Here is a 25,880-nt window from a genome sequence, read left to right as displayed (position 1 = left end):
GGGGCACACATTCCTACCCTCTATGCAGGCAAGCAATGACCTTGTGGAGCACTGCACTGTCTTACCAGGTTCAATTACAAGCACAATTCCTGGCAGGACAGAAAAACACATTGCAGACGACCTAAGCAGAAACATCATGGATCCACACAAATGGAAACTAGATCCACAAGTATTTGGAATGATAGCTCAAAAATAGGGACGCCCAGACATAGATCTGTTTGCAAGTCCCCACAACCACCAACTTCAAAAGTTTTGCACAAGGATCTTCCATCCACTAGCTTGGAAAGTGGACACCCTCTCATTCAGTTGGAAAACATTAACAGTGTATGCCTTCCCTCCACTACCTCTTCTAGCAAAGGTACTGCTGAAAGTCAGATTAGAGAGACCACAAATGATACTCGTTGCACCAGACTGGCCACGCCAGCATTGGTACCCAATTTTAAGGAACATGGCCCAAGGGCCACCATGGATTTTGCCAAAAATTCCTCACCTGCTCACCCAGCGAGATCATCAGATTCTACACAGCCAGCTCAAGACTTTAAACCTGGCTGCATGGCAAATTACCTAAACAACCGGCCAACACCTTTATCCAAAGCTGTTATGGATGTCATTCTGGAGGCCAGGAGACCCAACACCAGGAAAACCTATTCAGACAAATGGAAAAGATTTTGCGCCTGGAACCAGGCTAAAGGCCTAAACCCCCTTGATCCAAACATCCCTCAGATTCTACAATATTTAACTGAGATGTTACACAAAGGACTTTCCTTTTCATCTGTTAAGATCCACGCCTCAGCAATTTCAGCTAATTACAGCACGGATTCTCCTTTATTCTCACATCCACTCCTGAGACAGTTCCTCAGAGGGGCTAAGAACTTAAGACCGCCAAGGAGAGCTCCAACACCTACTTGGGATCTCAACTTTGTTCTGGAAAAGCTTACACTGCCGCCCTTTGAACCAGCTTTATTTGCTGATTTAAAATTTCTTTCATGGAAAACTGCCCTACTACTAGCAATAACCTCAGCTAGAAGAGTTTCAGAGCTACAGGCACTAATGGCAGTGGAACCTTTCATCATTTTTCATCAAGACAGAGTCTCTCTACGAACAAATCCTTCCTTTATGCCAAAGGTGGTATCCAGTGTGGCTCTGAACCAAACCATTCACTTGCCCACCTTCTTCCCAAATCCCCAGAACAAAGGAGAAAGACTCCTGCACTCTTTGGATATTCAGAGGCAATTACGTTACTACTTGGATAAAACTAAGGCTTTCAGAAAAACTGACCAGCTTTTTGTAGCCTATGCTACAGGATCACAAGGAAAAGCCATCTCAAAACAGACCATTTCAAAATGGATAGGGCATTGCATACATTTCTGTTACACACATCATGGGAAACCAGTACCTGCTAACATTAGGTCCCACTGCACCAGGGCTACAGCTACATCAGCAGCCCTTCTCAGGGGAGTGCCAACCAAGGATATTCTGGAAGGTGCTACTTGGAGTTAAGTGCACACCTTCACCAAACACTATCACTTACCTCTATACTCTAAGACTAGAGCTGGTTTTGCCACTGCAGTTTTGCAGGGCTTACTAGCTTCTTCTAACCCTGTCTGACTCCACCTCCCATCCTTAGCTTTGGGATTCAACCCAAGTGTGATGACTGCAGCAGGGTAACACGATGAACATAGTACAGTTTTGTACCTACCATAAATGTAGATGTTTGAGTGTTCACCCTGCTGCAGTCCAGGTTAACCTCCCTCCATCCCCTCTGAACTAGCTGAACTTATCTCTACCACTCTATCCTGTACTACCTCTGTGGTGTATTTGCTTGTGCCTAAGGGTTTTGTTTTATTTTTATATAGCTATATGTGTGTATATATATGTATGTATATATATATATATATATATATATATATGTATATATGTATATATGTATATATATATATATATATATATATATATTTTTTTTACCTACCTATTGGGGGCACCTGACATCTGGGGCAAGAAAAACTGAAGAAAATGGTGTTGGATGCCTCTTATATACCCCTGGCCCACTGACTTCAGGGAGGAAGCGACAGCAACCGACGCCGGACCAAGACTTTGGAATTCGGGCCGACTGCGGGACAGCCTGACGGCAAGATAACCCAAGTGTGATGACTGCAGCAGGGTGAACACTCGAACATCTACATTTATGGTAGGTACAAAACTGTACTTTCTTTTTAGATACTTTTACTGCTAGTGGACAGTAAGCTTATATTACAAAGAATCTGGCTCATCATTATCTTCTTTCAGCTGTTCCCATTAGGGATCGCCACAGCGGATCATCTGTTTCCATTTCTTCCTGTCCTCTACATCTTACTTTGTCACATCAACCACCTGCATGTCCTCTCTCACCACATCCATAAACCTCATCTTAGGCCCTCCTCTTTTCCTGTTACCTGGTAGCTTCATCCTTAGCATCTTTTTCCCAATATACTCAGCATCCCTCCTCAGCACATGTCCAAACCAACGTAATCTTGCCTCTCTGGCTTTGTCTCCAAACCTTCCAACCTGGGCTGACCCTCTAATATACTTATTCCTAATCCTTTCCACCCTCGTCATACCCAGTGCAAATCTTAATATCTTTAACTCTGCCACATCCAGCTCTGACTCCTGCCTTTTTGTCAATGCCACTGTCTCCAACCCATATAACATAGCCGGTCTCACTACCCTCTTGTAGACCTTCCCTTTCACTCTTACTCGTCTGTCACAAATCACTCCTGACACTCTTCTCCACCCACTCCATCCTGCCTGTACTCTCTTTTTCACCTCTCTTCCACTCTCACCATTACTCTGAACTATTGATCCCAAGTATTTAAACTCATCCACCTTCACCACATCTACTCCTTTGCATCCTCACCATTCCTGTATCCTCCCTCTCCTTCACACACACATATTCTGTCTTAGTCCTGCTGACCTTCATTCCTCTTCTCTCTAGAGGATATCTCCATCTCTCCAGGATCTCCTCCAACTGTTCCCTACTCTCACTACAGATCACAATGTCATCTGCAAACATCATAGTCCACGGGGACTCGTGCGTGATCTTGTCTGTCAACCTGTTTATCACCATTGCAAATAAGAAAGGGCTCAGAGCTGATCCTTGATCTCCACCTTAAACGCATCCATCACTCCCACCGCAGACCTCACCGCTGTCACACTACCCTCGTACATATCCTGTACCACTCTTACATACATCTCTGACACTCCCGACTTCCTCATACAATACCACAACTCCTCTCTAGGCACCCTGTCATATGCTTTCTCTAAGTCTACAAAAACACATACCATATTCATACTGGGTAAATTCACAAGTTAGTGTTCTTAACAAGACTCGTATCATCAAATTCAGGCAGCAATGTTGCACCATATAACTTTTCAATAATTTACACACACACAAAATAAACAAGACGTTTTCTGCAAAATCATTTTCTCCATCCAGAAACCTTAATAACATTATACACCAAACCACCGTTTATTAACAAACTGAATTTGAAGCTCTTTCTGCCTCAGAGCAGAAACAAAGAAGCATTGGTTATTTTTCAGAGAAACTATAACAAATACGAATATTAAACTTTCTCTATATTTTACTAGAAGGAAGGCATTGAGATGGAAGGGACATGTTCTTTGGTCAAAGGCAAGGAGACGTGTGTCAAATATTTCTGTTTTCTACAGCAAGCAGAGTGTGAAACGTCTAAGCATTTCATTGCACCGTGCCACAGAGAGATCAATATTCATGCCAGCACACGTATGAATATTTAGCAGTTTAACCGCACTGTCAGGAAATATCGGGGGAAAGGCATGGTTTGGGCAGGACTTGCCACTGCACGTATTGCGAGGTACTTCACTAATACAAAGCCAGAACATTTGTAAAACAGTGCAGAACAGTCACTGACACTTGATCTACTGACTATTAAACTTGGCAGAGTTTTTTGGGTTTTCCATTCTAAGTGAATGGAAGTCTGATCTGACAACAAAGGGTAGGGCTAACTGTTCTCAAATTCAGGGCTGTCATACTGCATTTTGGGACAGATTTAGCCTTTCAGAGGAACATATTCTCATCGGGATGTCTGTCCCCATGAGCGTAGACAGGAGAAAAAAATAAATTTAAGAACAAATACTTTTTTAGTTGAAAGCCGCTTTGGGAGGTGCAGAAAATCATGACTAGATAAAAAAAATGTTATGTTTTTTTCATCATTTACCCATAGTGGTCCTTGAAGGGCTTGGCACCCAAAGCTGTCTTTAGTCAGCTCAACTCAATCTGACGGACTGTTTTGGCACATGGAAGGTACCCTGAAGTTTTGGAAGCTTGCAGAATGTAACCCATATAGCTAAGGCTACTTCAGCAGTAATCATTCCAGCATCTACTGTTACAGTAAATATACTTACACAATTGTACTTTCTAAGTCTCATTATCATCCACAGTCTCAAAGATTTCAAAATGTTTTTGTTATATGTTTGTTCTCTTGAACTTTGGCTAATCACAGCCTCCAAGAGAGTTCACAAAGTACTGGCTCCCATGATAGTCGTCTTCTGACATTCCACTTCTCAGGATTGTGTTTCTGAGATGCTTATGGAAGACATTCATCGTGGTGGCTTTTTGTTCTCAGGGCAAAGTGGAATATGCAGTGAGCATTTTTAGATATTCTTCTACCATGTCCTAGATTATGCCAGGGAATAGCTCTCAAATTAAGATTTGTAGCCTATACTATTCTCGTGACTTCTTTGGTCAGAGTTTACATGAGAACATTTCAGTGGTTCACAAGACCAATTTAGATTCAGCTCTAGCACACCCTTTCTTTTCAGTTTCCATTGCTAAAATTTGTGGGGGGAAAAAGTTATTCTGGTAAGTAAATCAGTGGTCTCTCATCTTGGATCTTCCTTTTTTCCTCTTCAAACCCCTACTCGGTCCACAACCACAGCTGCATCAGACTTTGCTTGGCAGCCTGTATCCAACAGGGTGAAAGGCCAGGGCCTATGGAACTAACAAGAAAAATTAAACCACATCACTGTCAAAGAAATTATGGTTCTAATGAATATTCTCAAATCCCTTAGCCATCTTTGGACTGCAGGTGCTCTGAGAGTTATGTTGGACAGCACTGGAGCGATGTGGTGTGTAAACAAACTGGGAAAACAAGTCCTGGCCCTTTTGCAGCTATAACTATATTAGCTGATGAGCTAGCATCTCTGCTGTTTCTCTTTCTTTATTCTACCTAAATTCAGAGGAGAACATTATTGCAGACTGGCTGAGTAGGACCCCACCACAGCTCCATCTAATGAAAATTGGATCTGGGGCTTTCTGGGTATTGAGCCATATTTGGGGAAATTCTCAAGTAGGTTGTTTGCCTCCAGCCACAACAGACAAAGAAATTCTGTTCTATGACTTTTTATACTTTGACCTGGAATACAGATGTATTTTCATTACTACAGACACAGATGTTTCTGGATGTTTCCCCCAAATTTCCTCTGGTAAATAGGGTTCTTCTAGCGAATTAAGAAGTATCTACAGGCCAGGCATTATTGTGGTGATCCCCCCTTTGGCACAGTCGACGGTGGATTTTTTAAAATTTATTTATTCAAGGGCAGTTACCACAAGCTTCCTCACAGATTAGATTTACTCGCACAAGACAGGGTTGTTTGAGATCCCCCAGTATTTTAAATTATTCAGTTGACTGCCTGGATGATAAAAAATTATTTTTTTAGCCAGCTTTTTTCTGAGGACAGGTATTAAAGGAGACAAGGATGTGTGCTACTACAAAATCACGAGTAAATGGAAAAGATTTTCTAATTGGCGGGTATTAAAGGAAACAGTGAAGTGTACTGCTGCAAAATCATATGTATAAATGGGAAAGATGTTCTAGTTGGTGTCAGGATTCCTTTAAGGTAATAACTCCTGTGATTCTGCAGTATTTGTAAGAGTTGTTATCCGATGTGCTTTCTTAGTTTTTTAGTATTCATCTTTTAGCAGTTTCTGCTTGTCTGCCCTTACATCTACCCCTTTCTTCTCTACCTCAATTGAAACAGTTTTTGAAAACTGTTCTGTATTCTTCTAAATAGTGGGTTTGGTAGCCCCTGCTTGGGATTTTTTGGGCTGAAAAAATTGCACTGTTCTCTTGAACTTCCACACAAGGCAGATTGAAGTTCTTTTCATGGAAAATGGTATTACTCATTGCTATGCCTTCTGTTAGAAAAGTATGAGTTACAATCCCTTATGGTGGGTCAATCTTTTCTTTTAAAAGATAGGGTAAGTTTGAGATCATATTCTTCAGTTTTGACTAATGTGGTTTCAGAGATTTCTTTGAGCCATGCTATTCATCGTCCTGTTGTCTTTCTGGAGCCAAAATATAAGGAAAAAATATTTGTACATACATCGGATGTCCTCTGGCAGTGCAGATACTACATTGACGGGACAAAAACCTTCAACTTCAGGAATTCTAATCAACTCAGTTCTTCCTTGAAAGTAAAATAAAGGCACAGCCTGATCCAAAAGTTTCTAAATGGTTATCTTGCAATTTCTTTTTGCAACAGTCACCATAACAAGACATTTCTAGGCATGGACAGAGGCCATTTTTCCTAGGGCTCTGTCAACATCTGTGACTTTATTAAATGGTGTGGATTCAGGAGCCAGTAACCTGGTCTTCTGGGCACACTTTTACAGGCGCTACAAACTATTTTTTTCCCCATGTCAGAGCAGGTAGTGCTAGTACAATTCTCCAGAGGGGGTTCCCAAGCTTTGATCCTTCTCCCTACTTCATTATTTCTAAGCTCTGGTATCCATCCCGTATAGCTTAAGTTAATGAACATAGTACAGTAGCATAAGTAAGCTTATCGTAACAGTGGATGTTTAAAATTGTTGTAGTAGAAGCACACGCCTTCCATCCTCCTTTTGTTTGCTGTGTTTATGCTTCTGCTTGGCACCATAGCCAATATCATTATACTGCTGTTTTTGAGATGAACATTGGCTAGGGTATGTGGAGGGTGTCCTAAGGCTTTGGAATCTGCCCATATAGCTTCAGCTGCTGTAACAATTATCTTGTCAAACATGTGATGTTATAGTAAGTTTACTTGGCCAACTGTACTGTCCACATAGGTGATAGCTTGACTTCTTGTACCCCCTCCAGAAAGAGAATGAATCTGTACAGATACCTCATACAATAGGAATATGTAAGCCAAGTGGTCAGAGGAACAATGTACCAAACAAAAAAAGTGAAGTGGTGTAAAGTTTTTATTTGTAGCTGCATTTGAAGAAGTGAAGAGGAATGCACACAAAAAGACATGTTATAAAGTTTGTCAGAGATGTGTTTATGAAGACTTTTTTTTTTTGATATTCAGAATCATTGTTACATGTCAGTTATGATGTTTTATTGAACCAAGTTATTTTCTTTTCCACAGCAATGTGGTTGAGAAGTGTGTAACTCATGCTACCCGTGCTGAGCGTGCATTACTGATTGATGAAGTTTGCTGTCAGAATGATGGTCCCCATAGTGCCTTATACACCATGATGAAGGATCAGTATGCCAATTATGTTGTCCAGAAGATGATCGACATGGCTGAATCTGCTCAGCGCAAGATAATCATGCACAAGGTATAAATACTTCTGTTGGCTGAGTTTGCTATAGTAGTGTAGCTACATATCCCTGTTTATTGTCAAGCAGTGGCATTAGTTAGTCATAATTCATAGATCATTACTTAGATCTGTGGTGAGAGTCAGAGGCATGGGTGCAACCTACCATACAGTATGTAATGCACAGTTTACAGATTTGCTTTTGAGGAGCCAGAATTTTAGTTAGATGTTTTAAGTGCTCTAGCTTGAAATAAATGAATGAAACAAATGGTACACTAGTCAGTGGAGCAAAGAAATGTTTACAATATTTTTTTTCTTTTTATTGCTTGCAATCCATTTAAAAGAAGCTGTTATAAGGATGTCTGTAGAGAGCTGCATGCATTTTTGCATGTTTTTGGATGTGTGTGATGAAAGCCAGCTATTTTAAGGGTGGGGGCAACAGCATTTGGAAGCTTGGTGTACAAGTGTGAATTTTATTTATTTTTTACCACAAGACTATTGCTTTCAAGTTGATCTGGTGTCTTCTCCAGCAAGGTGGTCCTCTGTAAGCTTCCTCTTTCCCTAATACCCCCTCTTCCATGTCTGATTTATCCCTGTTGGACTTTGTGGTTGCCAGACTCACTCTGGTTAGTTTGTTAGTTTTACATAGTGGAGCGTGGTCAGTGGACAGCAACGATGACCCAGGAACCACCTGTAATGTGTGTGGGAGGTGGCTTGCCTTGTGTTAACAACTTTTCCCTCTTTTAATTGTGCCAAAAGTTTTTGTAGGCCAGCACGTTTTGATGTGTAGTCTAGGAGTGTCCCTGCTCTTGGTCCTAAGGTGATTGTGCCCTCCCAGACATATAGCTGGACTTGCCATGCTTTACTTCAGTTTGTTCCCGAGCTTCAGAATATCATCCTCACTCACCAGCAAGTCTTCTCTATCCCTGTGTTCCTGTTCCTGAAAGGAGGTAAGCAGGCAAAGCTTCATCACTCCTCACTTCCTGTGCACCAGCTTCTGAAGATTTCCAAACTGCTAATCATACTCCTGTCACATTGATTGTAGTCAGTGCTTTAGTGGGGCTTGATTTTAAGTTTTAAATTTCTAGCTAAACTCCTATGGTAAGATATGTAATTTAGTTACTGAAGTGGAGTGCCTTCAGAGTAATACATGAATCATGCAGTTCTTCAAGATAAGATGAACCACTTCGAAACTGCTGTGTAATAAAACAAACAAAAAAAAGGTTATTTCAATTCTGTTTTTTTTTTTATTGATAGTGTCTGTATACTGATGTGTGGTATGACTGGTAAGACATTTTCCACTGTTGTCCTTCTGGGATAATTTTCCCAAATGGCATTTTGTTTTATTACTGTCATGTTTTACATCCCATTTGTTCATTAGTTTTAATTGACTGGATAAGTGCCACTGGCCAGTAGATGTTTGTAGGAGGAGACCCACAGGGAAAAAGTACATTATCACAAGTAGGGGGTTTTCTTGCCCTACACTCTGTGTGTCCATCTTTTGAGCAGTCATGACCAGATTTGTGTGAACCACATTGTGTTTATGGTCTTTGAGTGGTGGAAGGGCAGAGTTACTCTTCTCCATCTGACTTTTTGTGTGTGTGTGTGTGTGTGGGGGTGGAGGAAGATTTTTTTCATCCTGGTTGAAGGGTGAAGTGCCAGATCCGGCCTTTTCCCTCATTCCCTTTTGAAGTTAAACATCTTGTAAGGAGGCTTAGGACTTCATCAGTCATGTTTTGTGCTTTTTTTTGTTTTTCTCCATGTATACAGCACCCTTAGGCAGTCTACTAATTCCCTCTTAGAACCAACTTTAGAATATTACTTTTAGGAGGCTAGAAGAAGCCTTTCTGTTCTATTGATGGCTGCTGAATTGAGGATTTTGTGCATCACCCTCTGACATGTGGATGTGAGATCATGCCGATATCTGCTGAACATCTTCTGGATGGTTGCCTTAAATGGGATTTCATGCCTTTCTGTGTATGTATCCACGAACTGGAAACGGCCAACAACTCAAGAACTGAAGATGGTGAGTGTAAGGAAAACTGCTCATACAACTTGAAAAAACTCACGATGGTTTATTAAACAAGACAACACAACTGGTTAAGCACTTTCGACTGGTAATCAGTCTTCATCAGAACAAACAGCACATATCATCCTAAAGTTTAAATACATCTCCTAAAACACCTTGATCTTTCTGTGTATGTCACCAGTTTCCTGTTATCAGAGCATCATAGTTGTCTCCTGATATACAGTTGTGTAAGGTGCTAATCCTCTGAGATAAGTAAATAACTCGTATTTGTTTGTTTACTGGGTTAGTGAAACCATTGACATTATCATCATCCTCATCATTTGGAGTTTGCATGTTCTCCCTGTGCCTCTATGGGGTTCCTCCCACCTCCGAAGAACATGCTGAATTTTTCCATTTCAAAAACTCACCAATGAATGGAGCTATGAGCAGCTGCACAGACTCTACATGGTGCCCTTAAGGCAGAAGAATTGCACAGACCAACCACTTTGCCATCTACTGTGGTGTGCAGTATCCTCAAGATAGGAGAACACAGATCAGACTGCGCATCATGTCAGGGCTAGCCACTGAACAGTGTAAAAATATTGCACTAGGTGATTCGGTCATGTTGACTAATGTCGCCAAAATGGGCACAGGTATTTACCAGTGATACGTGGGTTGAGGACCCAGCCTACTCCAACCTATGCCAGGGACCCATGATGTTAACAGTGGGAGGGGGTATATGTGTAATTCATTCAACATTTTTAAAATAATGCTTTCTCTTTATCTCTTATGTACACGTTATTTAGAAGCAGTCTCTTAAATTGACTGCTCCATTCAAGAAGTAATGCTCATACCTTCTCCTAATATGACCTGAATCATTCTTGCCATGTTGCTTTAGCCTTGGAAAGTTCTTTAACAAGCATTGCAAACTGTTGATCTAGTTACAGATGGCTAAATACCAGTCACAGATCTGCATAAAATGTCCTGATCAACCATTCTTCATAGTTCACTGTTGCACTGCTGACTTTTGGGATTCCTGAAAAGAAACTGTAAAAATCCATGAAAAAGGTGCTACAAAAATGCATTAAAAAACAGCGCCACAAGTACATCCTTCAGAACCATGTTTAATCTGTTTTGCTGATTAAGCATTGTTCTGGAGGATCTTTTTTTTTTTTTTTTTTTTTTAATTTCTCTTGGGATGTGTGCCAATGGATGCTTGAAGGCTAGTCTGATTCTACTGGAATAAATACAGTTATGATTCAATTCTTAATTCGGCTGCATTTTCAGACAGCTGTACTTGACAGATTTTTGCCTGTGCCATTAACAGAAACCAGAGTTGCTTCATGTCCACTTGAACCTCACTCGTTTAAATATTTTTACTTTATTCTTTTTTTAAGCCACTTTGTTTTCACATATATAATTGTGCATTCCACATGAACTGTGCACTGATTTGCCAGCTTGACCAATTCCTTCTCCTTCTGTGTTACATTCCAGTGGTATGTTTTATATTAGTTCCAACGGGAATCTAAGACTCAGGGTTGCAGTATTCAGTATCCAGCCATTCCCATGTTCAATCATTTATCCATTTGACTATATTTAACAGGATCAAAACTGAAAAAAAGATAAAATTTACTTTGCACTCTTTGGTGTTCAACAAGTTTAGTATCCCATTGTTTTGTTCTCCCAAAGCCTCCATTTTTTCTCGCAGAATTTGATTTTGGTGCTAATCATTAATTTTTTCTCAAGTTTATTCAATTCACCCATCAATTGCTTAAAGTCTGTCTTTGTAAGTATTGTCTCGCTTTCCACTTTTTAGTTACCGCATTTTTTGCTACTTTTAGTAATGATGCCAGTGTTTTCATTGCTTTTGATTTTGTTGGAACTTGGACTCTGTTTAGTACATAATTATTCCTGGATGCTTGCCACCTATCTTCTGTTAGCTTGCTGATAACCCCATTTAGTTCATTCGAAACTCATTCAGTCTTGTACAGCCCAAAAGATATAATTCCAGTTACCTTCCCGTTTGGTTATGTCTCCAGCATTTGTTGAAGATTCTTTTAAACAATATAGCTCGTTTTTGGTGTGTAAAAGCAGTTGTGAAAGAAAGGAGGGGAAGCACCAACATCTTGGAAAAAAAAACTGTGGTGGCTGTGTTACCTAAAGATGGCAAAGACCCTTCAGACCCAGCTTCACATATAGCCATTTCATTTTAAACGAGATTACAAATTGTTCATGTCTATACTAGCTAAACGAATGACAAAGGTGTTGCCAAAGCTAATTGTTATGGATCAGTGTGGTTTTGTGGAGAGGTGGCAAACATTTAACAACAATGATGATCTTGAGGGAAGCAGAACGCAGAAAAATAACTCTGTTGGTGGGTCCTGATGCAGAGAGAGCATTTGATAGAGTAAGCTGGGATTTTATGAATAGGGCATTGTAAGCATTTGCATTCCCTGATACAAAAATAAGATTAAATAGAAGGACATACAAAGGATTGGAGGCAAGAATTAAAGTGGGGGGGGGGTTCTTCTCACATAAGCTGTGTTTGAGCAGAGGAACTAGACAGGGATGTCCTCTTACCCCTTTGTTTTTTTTTTTTTCTCAAATACCTTTTTATTGAATTTTACAAAAAAAGGACAATGAAACAATATGGCATGACAATACAATCAAGATAAAACACAATTAAGTACAAAGTGAAACAGGTATGTCATGAATATATACATTTATACTGTAGTCCTCTTATATAACATAAGCTGTAACAGAAAAAGGGGGAGGGGGGAACAAAAAGAACTATGTACAAGATTATCAAACATATATACAGAAGAAAAGATTACCCAAAGGTTATATAGGAAGTGCTACTGTGATTTCCATGGAAAGGAACCAAGTAATTCTGTAATAAAGACACAAACAAACAAGGAGGTAGATCAGACTAGCCGGGTTGAGAAACTGAATCATCTTGGATAGTAGGTCATACACTTTCTAATCGCCTTGAAAAACATCAAAAATTATTTTCCATATTTCCTTGTAATATACTCGTTTATTTGGGTTATTAATGAAAATTTTTTGTGAAGATATGTACTTTATCGCTAAATTCTTAAGGCCCACCAGGAAAGTTTTTTAGTGCGATCTAACCAGTTTCTAGTTGTATAGAATTTGGTCAATAAACATAAAATGATGAGTGCATGAAGCTGAAATCTAGGTAACCTAAGGTCAGTGACATGCAGGATTGCTAGTTCCCATTAAAGGGTCGATTTTTGATAAACCATCTTTTCTAGTGTAACATTGAGGGAGCACCAAAGTTTGTGTGTGTGACTACAGGACCAAAGAATGTGTAGCAAGTCCACTTGAGGAGAGGAGCAGCAAGGACATAACAGGGATGTATTGGAATTAAATTTATATAAGATACATGGGGTAAAATAAGTATTATTATTATTATTATTTATCATTAGTTGTATGTAAATCAGCTTTTTAAAAGGAGAAAACTTAAGAGTTAATTCTATTGCTCTGTGTTTTTGGTCTTTACTAAGATTACTATCCTACTTATTCCAGTAGTTGGAAAAAAGTATTGCATTCTGATGCTTGGAGGCCATCAATAGTTTATAAGTATTAGATGTCACGTTTTTACTTATAGATAGACTTTTTATGATTTCCAAAGTAGCAGAAATGTTATTTTCATTATTTGGTTTATCTGACACTACTGATGTTAGGAGTTCCCTGATTTGACAAAGGATGATAGTATACTTCTGACCGAGTTTTAGCTCTTCCGTAAGTTCACTAAGTGATTTCTCCTTGTGTCTATGTATATCCCAAACGGTACAATTTCTTAATAAGGGATACTCAAGTAAATTAATCATTTTGTTGTTTAACCTAATATTAGGGTTCATATGGATTGATTGTAATAAGTGAAGAGTATTCTCTAACTCCATGAACTTTATTAGATTCTGGAAGTCTTTAACCTTTGTGTCATGGTGGTATGAATGGGAATAGAATTCAGGCTTTTAAGTGATAAGAAAGGCAAGGCTATAGAGTTAATATTGATAGTAATCACGTGCCTATGCCAGAGTTTTGATCATTTGAGGGAACCATACTTTATCTACCTGAGAGAAAGTGGAGATTCGTATAACCCTACTTGCACATATTATCAAGTAATAAACATGGAAATCAGGCAAGCTTAGACCACCTTTTAGTTTAGGAAAGCATGATTTCTGATAACTTATTCTAGTTGCCTTAGGGAACCATATAAACTTAGCCAACTCTCTGTTAGTCCTTTGAAGAAAAGTATTTGGGATGGTTAGATGTAAAGTATTAAATTGTTAGAGTAACTTAGGTAGGACATTCATCCATATAATTGCAGCTTTGGACAGGGGGATAAATTTAGTTGTTGCCACCTATGCAAGTCCTGTAAAATACCCGTCCATACCTTCAAGAAATTAATCTGGTATAGACTGAGAAGTATGGTCAAAATGTATACCCAGATATTTAAGGGAATAACTAATTTTGAAAGGGGATTCTGCAAACAAATAGTCTTTATGATCTTATGGGTTTATGGGAAAAATCTATGATTTCTTTGGGTTTATTAGATAGTTCAAAACTCCAGAAAATGAGTCTGTTGTATCAGCTAATCTCCTAATGTCTGAGATGGGGCGTTCAAAATAGATGTTTAGGTCATCTGCATAAGCCAATAGGCTTGTCTTGATATTTAAAGTGTTAGGGTAGAGTGAAATGTAATTTGGGATATTGAGAGAAGTAGGGGCTCAAGGTAGAGGTTAAAAAAATATGGCGACAAGGTACATCCCTGTCTCGTTCCATTCCGTATTTGGATGGGTTTAGATACGGTCTTATTAATATAAAGATAGGTATAAGTTTTGCCCTACAGGTTTTCAGTAGTGTTGATGAGTCTTTTAGGGATATTGAAATGAGACATGGTTATAAATAAGAATTTTCAATTCACCCTATCAAAAGCCTTACAGGCATCAAGTATTAGCCCATATATAAGGCTATACTTTCTCCTGTTAAGATGCACCATAGCATCTAATGTGAGGGTATTGTCCCACGTTCGTCTATTCGTCATGAAACCTGTTTGTTCCAGGGAGATTGAGGCATGATTTTTTTTCATTCTTTCAGCTAAAATTGAAGAGAGAATTTTAATATCTACATTTAATAGGGATATGGGTCTGTAATTATGTGGATTAGACTTATCTAAGGGATTCTTAGGTATGAAAATTGTTTTGGAATTATTAAGATGATAATCGGATATGCCATAAGTTTTGATGTGATTGCATACTTTCAATAATGTAAGTGACATGGAAACTATAAAAGTCTTCTAGAATTCTGAGGTGAATCCATTCAGGCCAGGTGCTTTCCCTTTCTTCAGTCTTCCTATGGCATCAGTCACTTCTTGCAAAGCAAAGGGGGGGCATCTAGGTATTCCACATTCTGTTTACTTAATTTAGGGAATGTTATTTTATCAAGATATTCTGTTATGTCATCAGCAGAGGGTTGCTGGTCTTTCATGTCATATAATTCAGAGTAGATCAAGTGAAATATTTCAGGTATTTGGGTATCTGTGTTGGGTCTATATTAGATGAACGAAAGTTCATCTTAGCGAACGCTCACATGAGCGAATATCCAGGTACTTGAAACTGCAATGTGGGGGAGCTGCACCCCCCCCCCTAAATATATATTCCAACTTCTGAGATCCACTACAGTGAGGAAAGGGCAGATATTCCCATCTTCACTGTACCGCAATCTCACAATTGCAGTTTCGAGTTCCACAATATTCGGTCGTGCGAGCATTCGCTAAGATGAACTTTTGTTCATCTAATATAAAACCTCTGTTTTAAGTACCTTATCCTGATAGTGAAGAAACGAAATTCTACCTGTTACCTGTTTGCAATAATACTTGCTAAGGTTTTGGAAGGTAATTGTGCCAACTCCGAGTATTTAGCTATACATTTCATCTCATATGTAGAGTAATTTTGCTGATGCACTTCACATAATTGTCTGAGTATTTTTAATCAGATTTTCAATATTAGTATACAGTGCAGTATTAGTATATCAGTATTTGGTACTTCTTTTCTAGGTCTAATAAGTCCGCTAATAACTTTTTCTTTTTCTAGTGAAACTTTTTTAAGATAGGAAGCTTTCTGAATAAGAATTCCCCTAATCTGCATTTTACAAGCTGCCCATTGAATGTCATAAGGAATACCTATATCCTCCATGCTACTGTCTAGCTGTGCTAAAATGCTAGACACTTCCCGAACAATCTCTGAATTATGTAATAGGTTGTTATTCAAGGACCAGTTAGAGTTTTTAACCCTTTTAGCCAACGTATTGGGTGAAAGGAGTTTTAAAGTAATTTTAGAATGATCCGAGAAATGTCTCAGTTCCGCTTGATATTTAATATTTCCTTCCGCCAGCGATTCCGAAATAAGGAAGAAATGTATTCTAGCCCAGGTATTGTGACATTTAGAAAAGTGTAAATACCTTTCCTCTCCTGCCCTTCACCAAAAGAGATGGGGTCAATCAGGCATAAGTCAGTCATTAGTTCACCTAAGGCAGTTGATGCTTGCATATTTTGGGATAAGGAGTTACTAGTATGATCAGTCCCCGGATCAATAACCAAGTTCCAGTCACCACCCAATGTAAGTTCATGGTCAGGAAAGTTTTGCAAGATGATGTGGATTTCTGAGATAAAATCCTGTTGCCTCTGACAGGGACTATAAACATTGAGTAAAAGGGTTTGTTTCTTATTAATAGGATTAGTAGTTATAAAATAACACCATCTACCCTTCTCATCCGAGAATTGGTTTAGGATTGTTGTCTGAAGCGATTTTTTAATACTAGCAGCTACCTCCTTTGACTTTTGAGTTGTCCCCCAGCTGCAGTTATTTCTTTAATCCATTTTTTATTTGAGATTCCCTTCCAGTCCTCACTCAGCATACGTCTCTCCTGCAAAAAACGTGTGCCTCAAATTTTAAAATTAGATGGATCAGTAAGTTTCTCTTATCTTTATCCTGCAACCCCCTCACATTCCAGGAGTCTATGATCCATATTCCCAACTAGAGTTTAATAGGGCAGTTGTTTTTGTTAAGGAAATGTGATATTTTCGGATTACAAGGTTCCAAAGGAAAGGAAAGAGCATATTAAAAATAAAAACAGGAGATAAAAATACATAAGATAGCATATTTGCAGTAGTCCTATAGCACTCTTCCAACAATAACCCTGTGCCTACCCAATTACCCCAAATAGAAGGAAGAATGTGATGAAATACAGTTACACAAGCCGAAATATTGATATGAGTATCATACTGAGGGATTGTATAACCCAAGAGTAAAGTAATCACCAATATTTTAAACCTTTTAAGCAATGTAAAATATATATACAATAGCACTTTGATTCCTATTGTCATCATCCTTGCCCTTCTACCAGTATAGCTATCTTCTCCTATAAGAAAGAATTCAAATAGGTATGGTGCTAAAACAACCATCACATTAAATCACTGAGTACAGATAATTCAGCTATGTTCCAGTTAGTGACACTACAATAACTGCTGAAAAGAAATGATACTATAACAGGAGACACATTTACAATTGTATGTCACAGACGTGGAAACAAATATATAATGTAACAAATGATTTACTGTATTAGAATGTAGGATATAAGCAATACATTGAGCAAGCTGCATCTAAAAGTTTCCTAGCCCCAGAAACATTCAAAATAGTGTAAGTAATGCTTATTTAAACCTTCAGAATTAGCCTAACAAACTCTTAACAGAAACAGAGGTATCAGATTAGGACAAATATCATCTTTGTTTTGATACAGAACACATTTGCTTAAGCATAAGACCCAAAAGCTTCCATGTAAGTGAATTTGCGTGCATATAAGCATGCGTGCCTGTATGCCAGACAGTGAACTCTTATCTTGAAAATAAGATATGATTATATCTAACAAAAAAGCTGCAATACTGCTGAATGCTTATTCTGCCACACATAGGGCTAAAACTCAAAAAAGCTGCGACCTGTTTTAAGTAATAATTACCTAGATACCAGTGTGTGTCCCACAGCAACATTACTAGAGCCCTTTGTGGTAAAATAAAAAACTTAAGCAGCATCTGTAATACAATATATATATATGGAAGCTGATCATTAAGAAACTAAGAAAAAGGTCTTTACATGCAGGGGTACTGATTCTTCCTTATGTACCATTTGTGCAGCTTGTTAAGTAGTTATGTATTTTTATGTTTTAGTAACAACAAAACATGAAATTTTCTACCTGCATACAAACAGAAATTAGGCTTGACATATTTATGTGCTAATGTCCTTATCGATATCTCTTGACAGCCATTTGTTTAAATAGCTGATTGTAGTTGTAGTTCCTTAGCAGAAGGCGTGGGTTCCCTACCAAAGTACCTTCCAGTTGTTAAAAGATGTTAAAAGGGAACTCACTTTGCTCAATTCAAAGCACCAGTTCAAGTCTGCATTTGTGTAGGCTACAATCCTTAAATCCAGAGCGACCATGATCACACTGTAGCCATTTGAAAATCAAGTTCTCGTTTGGATCATGCAACCGATCGTTTAAACAGTAGTTGCAGTCCGTAAGGAGACGTATGGGCAGAAGCAGGCAGTTGTATCATAAAAACGATCCTCCCATATAACGGAAGCCAACAGATATGTTCCTAGAGGGGGTACTTCCTGTCTGGCGTGCACTTCAGGGACCGTTAGATGCAGTTCACTTTTTTATAAAATTAAAAACTTAAAATCTTCAACATTCTACAAAAAAGGGCTGTTTTGGCATCAGAACTAGCTTATGAGGTTAGCGACAACCTCCGGTGAGGAAAACAGAGGATTACCTTTTTGCGAAAGAGTTAAGCTTCAGAGGCCTTTCCAAAACATTTCAGAAAGACAGCTTTGGCATCTTTAGGTGAGTCAGCAGTATATTTATTATCATGATATGTAAAGCTAAGGGTACTTGGATATCGCATTTGGAATTTAACATTTCTTTTAATGAGATCAGCTCAGAAAGGGGAGAGTTTTTGGCGCCTTTCTTTAATGGCTATTGGGAGATCCTGCGACACAGTTATTTTATGACCACTCCAGAAGATTAGTTTCTGTTTTCTAGCCGCAAAAAGGATTCTCTGGACATCTTGAAAATTTAGTAGTTTGACGTATATTTGTCTCGGAGCATTAGACAGTTATCTAGTACATAAAGGACGATGTGCTGTCTCAGTTATAATGCTGTTATCATGTGCACTAGATTTTAGAATAAAATTAAACAATTTAAGCAAGGTCTCAGTCAGTTGGTTGGTGCCATATGATTCAGGTAGACCTCTTACTGTAATATTATTCCTTCTGTTCCTGGCTTCTAAATCAAGGAGTTTTTGTTGGATTTCATTTAGAGTGGTATTTTTGGTGATCAAATCTTTTAGCAGCGCAATCTGCATCTCATTATTTTTGGAAGTTTGTTCAATCTGTTCCATACGTTCCATAGCCTGATTCAGTTTATTGACAAAACCTGAAAGCTGTTCAGAGAAACCTTGAACTTGAACAACCATCCGCAATGGTAACAAGGCTTCCTTCAGATCCTACATGTGGATGTTGGCCTCCAGCTTTTGTTTAGCACTGGATTTTGAAGTGTCTAATTGTTTAATTTTCTGTCTTTTAGAAATGGTTTCCTTTTTAGGGGAAACTGTTGCAGACAGTTTAGTTTTGCTGGTTTGTGTCTCCATGGTATCGGATTCCTTCAACATAGTTTGGCAGTGGAAACAGCTTATATTCACCTCCAACTTGTCTATTCAGGCCTAGAAAATACACTTAAAAGTAGCTCTTTGGAACTCTTGCAATGTAATAGTAAAGTATATGCTCACAGAATACAGTCAGGAGACCTCAAAATCGATGAAAATGTATTGCAGAGTTGAGAGCATTTAGGATCTGGCTTTAGGTTGTGAAAGGATGGTTAAAAATCCATAGTTATTTGAGTTAGATAGGAGCCTCATGGAAAAGGTGTTCACAGGATGACTGCCATCTTGGGAATCCCTCTTTCCCTTTTGTTATTTACTTTATATTTAGAGCTATTGGCAAAGAAAATAAGGGACTCAGAAATACAAGGATATAATTGGTATGGTAATGAAGACGTTGGCTTTATTTGCAGATGATGATATTTCATATCAGATAAATCCAGAAAAGGACATCTCAGTGCTGTGGAACATTTTGAGACGGTTTCAAGTCTTTTGGGGATGTAAAATTAATGAAAGTAAAGGAAGGACTATAGCCATAAATTATGTACCCACCCACACATTGGTTCAGCTATACCTATATTTATGGGGACATGATAAGATGAAGTATTTAGGATTATGGATTAAAAGGGCTTCTGTTACAGCAGCTAAGGATGTGTGTGGAAAGCGACTAAACAAAAGATAAAAAATTGAGAAACTGGAATCTCTTATTTACAGATATGAATAGTAAGATACAAGCAGTGAAAATAGTTTTAGTCATTTTAGTCTTGTGTATACTTTTATCAACCCAAGGAGAAGTTGTGGACAATAATAAAGAACTGATGGATTTTATCTGAGAGGGAAAGAGGGCAAGAGTTAAGTAGGATAGGTTGATCCTTCCAAAAAAACAAGGTGGTTTAGGTTTACCTGATTTGAAGGGGATACTTTAGAGCTAAACAGTTGAGGTTCATATGTATAACACAAGCAGAAGGTTATAATTCAAAGTGGTAAGTTCAAGAAATAGAGAGTTGAATTTTGGATGCAGATCCTTAAGGAGAATAACAATGACCATACAGAATATTATATTCATAAAGCAGCAGGAAGTATTCCAAGTACTTAGCCAGTACAAGAATAAAGAACGATTTTGCCAATAAGGTTGACTACAAGTAGGGGTACAGAAAATAGGCAAGAGGGGGCTGGAATTTACTTGAGAAACCTGGCAAAGGAAACAAGATTTTGAGAACAAGTAACTTAAGCAGGAAAGGTAACAGTGGGATGAGGCCAAGAAGACATTTGGATTGCAGGCTAGAGACAGTCTGTCCTACCAGGACTTTATCTCAGAGTACAAACAAAGAGAAAGGGTAAGGGGATATTAAGTGAAAGACCTGCTCTGGTAGAGTTTTTGATGAATCTAGAACAGCTGTTAAAAATGGATAAGTAGTAAGACATAAAATATTGCATGATAACTATAAGAATCAGGCAGAGGATGTTAGAATTGATTGGAAAGAGACTGGAAAAACAACTTACAAGAAAGCATTGGGAAGACATATGTATGGCTTTCAAGTATGCAAATGAGTCTGGAATGTTTAGGATATTTGCTTGAAATTGTTTGCATAGGTATTTTTACGCCCTAAGCAGGCTTCAAAGAATTGGCTGCATGATGGAGGAGAAAGAAATAACTGAGAACATATGATGTTCTATATCACTGTTGGAGTATTCTTCACAGTAGGAATCTCCTGCCAAGGATAGCCCAACATCCGGCCAGTATACCAAATACTTTAAATCTTGTACGAGCTGTACATCAAACTTATGCTTCCCATACAAGACATAAGTCATAAAGGTAATATATGGATGCAGTCACCCAGAACTACTTTACCACCAGTCCGAATGTCATCATCGCTTGTCGGTCTGAATGCCGTTTTGCTGTGCTGAATACCTAGCTGTCAAATAAGTGCCCCATTGGGGTCTTTTTTCTTTGGTCTTATTCTTTTTTGTTTATCTAGTGTTCATGTCATCCAAGAAGGGAAAACATCAGTGTGGGAGGCAGATTCCCTATAAGGATCATCACGAACAGTGTCTTTTTTGTCTAGGTGCTTCCCATGACCGTACATCCTGCAGCATTTGTGCCTAAGACTCTTAGAAGTTGTTCTTCCCTGCCCATCTGTCTTGAGAGCAGAAGTTAAACTGTAAGCCCAGTCTTTTAACCTTGAAGTACTGTTAAGCAAGAAGGCGGCCAAGAAATATTGGCCAGATTCTTTGGCTGCCCATCCTCCACTGAACATTTCTCTAGAGGTGGGTAACAGGTGTGTAGGCTGTCTGGTGTCTGTCAAATTCCTTTGTTGCGATCCTGTCTGTGGCCAGCATGGATCCTTCCCTTCACACATCCTCTGAAGCTGTGCAGGGGTCTTCTCTGGATGTCAAGGGGGAACTGTGGTTGATCATCTCAGAGTGCCTTAGAGGGATTTTACAGATTCTGATCAGGGAAGAGGTCCAGGAACTCTCATTGAATTTTGTCAAGGGTCAGAACCTCCAGTGTTTGTTAAGGCTGACATCCCTTCCAAGAAAAAGCAGAAGACTTAAGTATGCTTCTGTATGCCCTAAGGATCCTCATAGGGAATGTCAAGAGTTTACTTAGTACCTGTTCAATGCCTTAATGGCCCTGAAACCTCCCCAAAAGGTTTCTATGCCTATTCCCCTTTAAACTTCTACTCCATCCAAACTGGCTAGGGAGCCCGATTCCTCAATGAGAATTCAGAGTCCGATGATAGATCCCTGTTTTGCTCTTCCCAGGTGCATGCCTTCACCTTTGGCATATGGTTCTAATGAAGAAGAGTCTGTGAGTCCTGAGTCTCCTTTTGAAGAATTGTCTTACTACACCTAGAGTGATGGAATACTTTGTCAGATTCTTCTTATGTGTCTCATATCCAGAAAAAGTATTATGAGCTGCTTCAGGTGGCCACTCCTAAACCTTCTGCAGTACCTCATGTTGGCTGCTTTGTTAGACGCTATTATAGCTGCTTCTAAGTCTCCTTATTCTCAGCCTCCTGCTACAAAGAAACCCAGTTTTTGAGGATTCTTGAAGGTTCTTGAGGATTGTCAATTCTTATTTGTGTCCTCCTGCTGACCATGCTGTGGTGTCCGTCTCTTCTGACAAGCCTTCTAAGTTTTTGCCCTCTTCCAAACTTCTGCCTTCAGATTATGGGGAGAATTGGTAAAGAGGTTTATACTGTTTCTACGTTGACCTTTCACACCATCAGTTACCAGAACCACATGACCAGGTATGCTCTGGCCTTGATTGCCCAGGCTTGATGGGTTACTGCCAACCTCCTTGATTCTGAAGCAAAATCTTCTGCTCCATCTATTTTGGGTTCTACATGTCAGGTGGCTCTTCAGTCTATCAAGTGTAGTTATGCAAAGCTGATGCACCTTCTAAGAGCGACTGTCTTTGATTCTGTCATGAGGCATTATTCTTGGCTTCGTTTGCAGGCTTTACCTGAAGATATTAAAGCCAAGTTGCTGGATGCTTCTTTGGATAATAAAAATCTATTTGGGATTATTGCTGCTGCTGTGTTTGTCTCTCCAGGAAAAAAGTAAAGTTTTGCAGAATTTTAAATATATTTTTGTGTCCCCTATCTCTGAGTTCCAGAGGAACTATCCTACTAGGTCTGCTTTTGTTCCCCAGGCCACCAAAGGCCGAAAAGGTGGTAGGCAAGCTACTACTGCTAAGTCTTCTCAGGCTGCTGTGGCTCAGAAGCCCCCTATATCTGACAAGCCTTATTCTCTTTGATATCTTGCCTCACAACCTTCAGCCAGGTTCCCTTGTCCCTTCAGCTCTCCCTCTGTCTTCCTAAATGGCATATCATCACCTCAGATTCTTGGGTTCTATCTGTCATCCGTCAGGGTTACTTCATGGTGTAGAAGTCTCTCCCTCCTTTTACAGGGATTCTGCAACCTCGTCTGGAAGAATTTCTCAGAGGTCCCTGATGGACCAGGGAACTATTCAGCCTGTCCCTTGTTTCCAAGTAGGAAAGGGATTTTACTTCAGGATGCTCTTGGTCCTTCAAAACAAGGGCACTTGGAGACCTATTCTGGAGCTCTTCTTGCTCAACACCTTTCTCAAGGTTCCTTCTTTTTGGATGTTTACTCTTCAAGCCCTGTTTCCTCTTGTACTACCCCAGGCTTTTCTTGTGACCTTTGATCTAAAGGATGCTTACCTTCATATTCCTATTCATCCTCTTTTCGGGAAGTTGTGTTTCTCTGTTTCTTCCTCATTTTCAGTTCTCTGTTTTGCCCTTTAGCCTTCCTACTGCACTGAGAGTATTCACAAAATGCTTAGCTCCTGTGATTGCTTTTTGCAGGCTCCAAGGCATTCAGATTTTTCTTTCTGTGTATGACCTGTTGCTTCAGACGCCTTCTTCAGGTGCCTATCACAGGATCTGGAGTTCACCGTCTCTCCTCCAAAGTCTGGGGTTCATTATCAACTTTCAAAAGTCTGTCCTGACTCCCTTTCATGATCATGTATATCTGGGTTGCAGGAATCAGACAGTGCCAATGTTGGTCCTGTCTTCCACTTCGAAAAGCTCTGTCCTTGACGGCTTTCTTTCAATCTCTTCTTCTTCCTCTGACTGCTGTTACAGATAAAGAGTTTCTTTGAGCCATGGGATTCATGGTGTGTCTTCTATTCTAGTACTCCCCCTTGCCAGACTGCACATGTGGAAGCTTCAGGGATACCTCAAGTCAGTCTGGCTTCAGCATTGACACCCTCTGGATTTCAGTGTACTTGTCTTTCCTTGTCTAAAGCACGAATTCAAGTGGTGGGTTCAGCAACCTTCCCTCAACCCAGGCTTGCCCTTTCAGCTTCCATTTCCTTCTCAAGAACAATTTACCAATGCTTCAGACATGGCATGGGAGTGGGGCTTCCTGTGGTTATTTGACAGTTCAAGGTCTGTGGCATGTCCCCATCAGTAGACCATATCAACATCAGGGAGATGGGCACTCTTATTCTAGCCCTTCAGGCTTTTCACCACATTCTCACTCCAGGTCCTCTAAAGGTTTACACTGACGATACCACGGTGATGTGGTATATCAGCAAGCAGGACGGCACAGCGTCTTACTTTCTCTGCAGGCTGGCTGTTCAGGCCTGGGACTTCTCTCTAAGTTATCACTTATCTCTTGAGGCAGTGTATATTCCCTCAGAGTACAGTCCAGTGGCGGATGCTTTGAGCATGTAAAAAAACAGTCTCACAAATGGATGTTACTCACAGACCTGTTTCTGGACATAGTCCATCGGTGGGGTATTTCCCAGGTCAGTCTTTTCACCTCCACTTTGAACAGGCAGCCCCAGTGTCATGTCTTCTGGTGTGGAAGACAGCTGTCTTTTATTTTCCTCGGAAGGGGATGTTTCTTTCCCTCACCTTCCCCTGCTTCCAAGAGTCCTGCAGAAGATTCAGCTGGACTCTCCAAAAATCTTGCTAGTGTCTCCCTTTTGGCCAAGACAGCAGTAGTTCCCCCTCTTAATGCATCTGGCTAGTGGCAATCATTGCAGGTTACCTCGCCCGTTGGACCTTCTCACAAAGGACAAGGGGTCACTCATCCATCCTCACTTCTCCACTCTTCAACTGACACTATAGGTGATAGGGTTTTGATCTCTTTTAGGCACCTCTTTTCTGAGGATGTGCTCAGAGATATATAGGAAGCAAGAAAATATGCAACCGGAAAGTATCATATGCCCAAATGGAAGAGATTTTCTGCCTGGTGCCATTCTCATAACCAGGATCCCTTTTCAGTGGGGGTCCCTCTGGTTCTGTCTGCGCGAGTTGCTGCAGTCTGACTTGCCCTGTTCTGTAAAAGCCCATTTGTCAGTTATTTCTGCATGTCTGCCCTTGAATCCTCCTTTGGCTTCTCACTTTGAGGTCATATAGTTTCTTAAATGAAAACTCCACCCTAGAACTAAAAAAATCTGTTTTTTTTTTCACTCTTTGTTTTCTGACCTATTTTAACACCTCAAAATCACTCTAAGTGCTGTATTTGTAATTTTAGCCTGTTTTCCACAACATGGCTACCAATGGGGCTTGATGTAGCAACATAATCCTGTTCTCCTTCAACCCTTTCTCTTTCCCATAATGCTTTGTGTGACTCATGCCAGACATAAGGAAGTAACTGTGAATTCCCATGCCATTGATGTATAGTGGGATTTGTGTGAGTTACTGTTATCTTTTTTACTTTCTGTAAAAAGACTGCTTTTTTTCTATCTCTAATCACCTTCATTTATGTTTGGCTCAGAGCTTGTTTTATAATGTACTTAGAAAAGTTGCTAAATTGCTGGCCTTTGCTTAGGGTTTTCTTTTGTAGTCCAAGAGGAATTGACAGTCCCCTCCCTCCACACTACTGCAGAGGTGTTAAAACTGTCACTGCACTGACAGACCCTTGCAGAATCAATTCCTCTTGGACTACAAAAGCAAACCTTGAACAAAGGCCAGCAATTTAGCTACTTTTCTGGCTGTAGCTAGATAACTTCTAAGTATAGTGTAAAATAAGCTGTAAACCAAGCATAAATGAGAGTGATT

At 39.5% G+C, this 25,880-nt stretch overlaps 1 protein-coding gene across 7 annotated transcripts in view; it reads left to right on the top strand.

Moving 5' to 3' along the window:
* The window catches only part of PUM2 (pumilio RNA binding family member 2), a 4,949,642-nt gene that overhangs the window by 4,816,726 nt on the left and 107,036 nt on the right, over positions 1-25,880 (top strand). For all 7 annotated transcript variants that reach the window (XM_044067594.1, XM_044067585.1, XM_044067551.1 and 4 more), the window contains exon 21: positions 7,423-7,615. In XM_044067594.1, the coding sequence (XP_043923529.1) occupies positions 7,423-7,615 (193 nt within the window). The remainder of the gene's footprint in view (positions 1-7,422; positions 7,616-25,880) is intronic.

This window comes from Protopterus annectens, chromosome 1.part0 (genome assembly GCF_019279795.1).
Source record: "Protopterus annectens isolate FY-2018-M chromosome 1.part0, PAN1.0, whole genome shotgun sequence".
Classification (NCBI taxonomy): Eukaryota; Metazoa; Chordata; order Ceratodontiformes; family Protopteridae; genus Protopterus; species Protopterus annectens.
The sequence above is the reverse complement of the archived record's forward strand: the minus strand, read 5'-3'. Positions and strand labels throughout refer to the sequence as shown.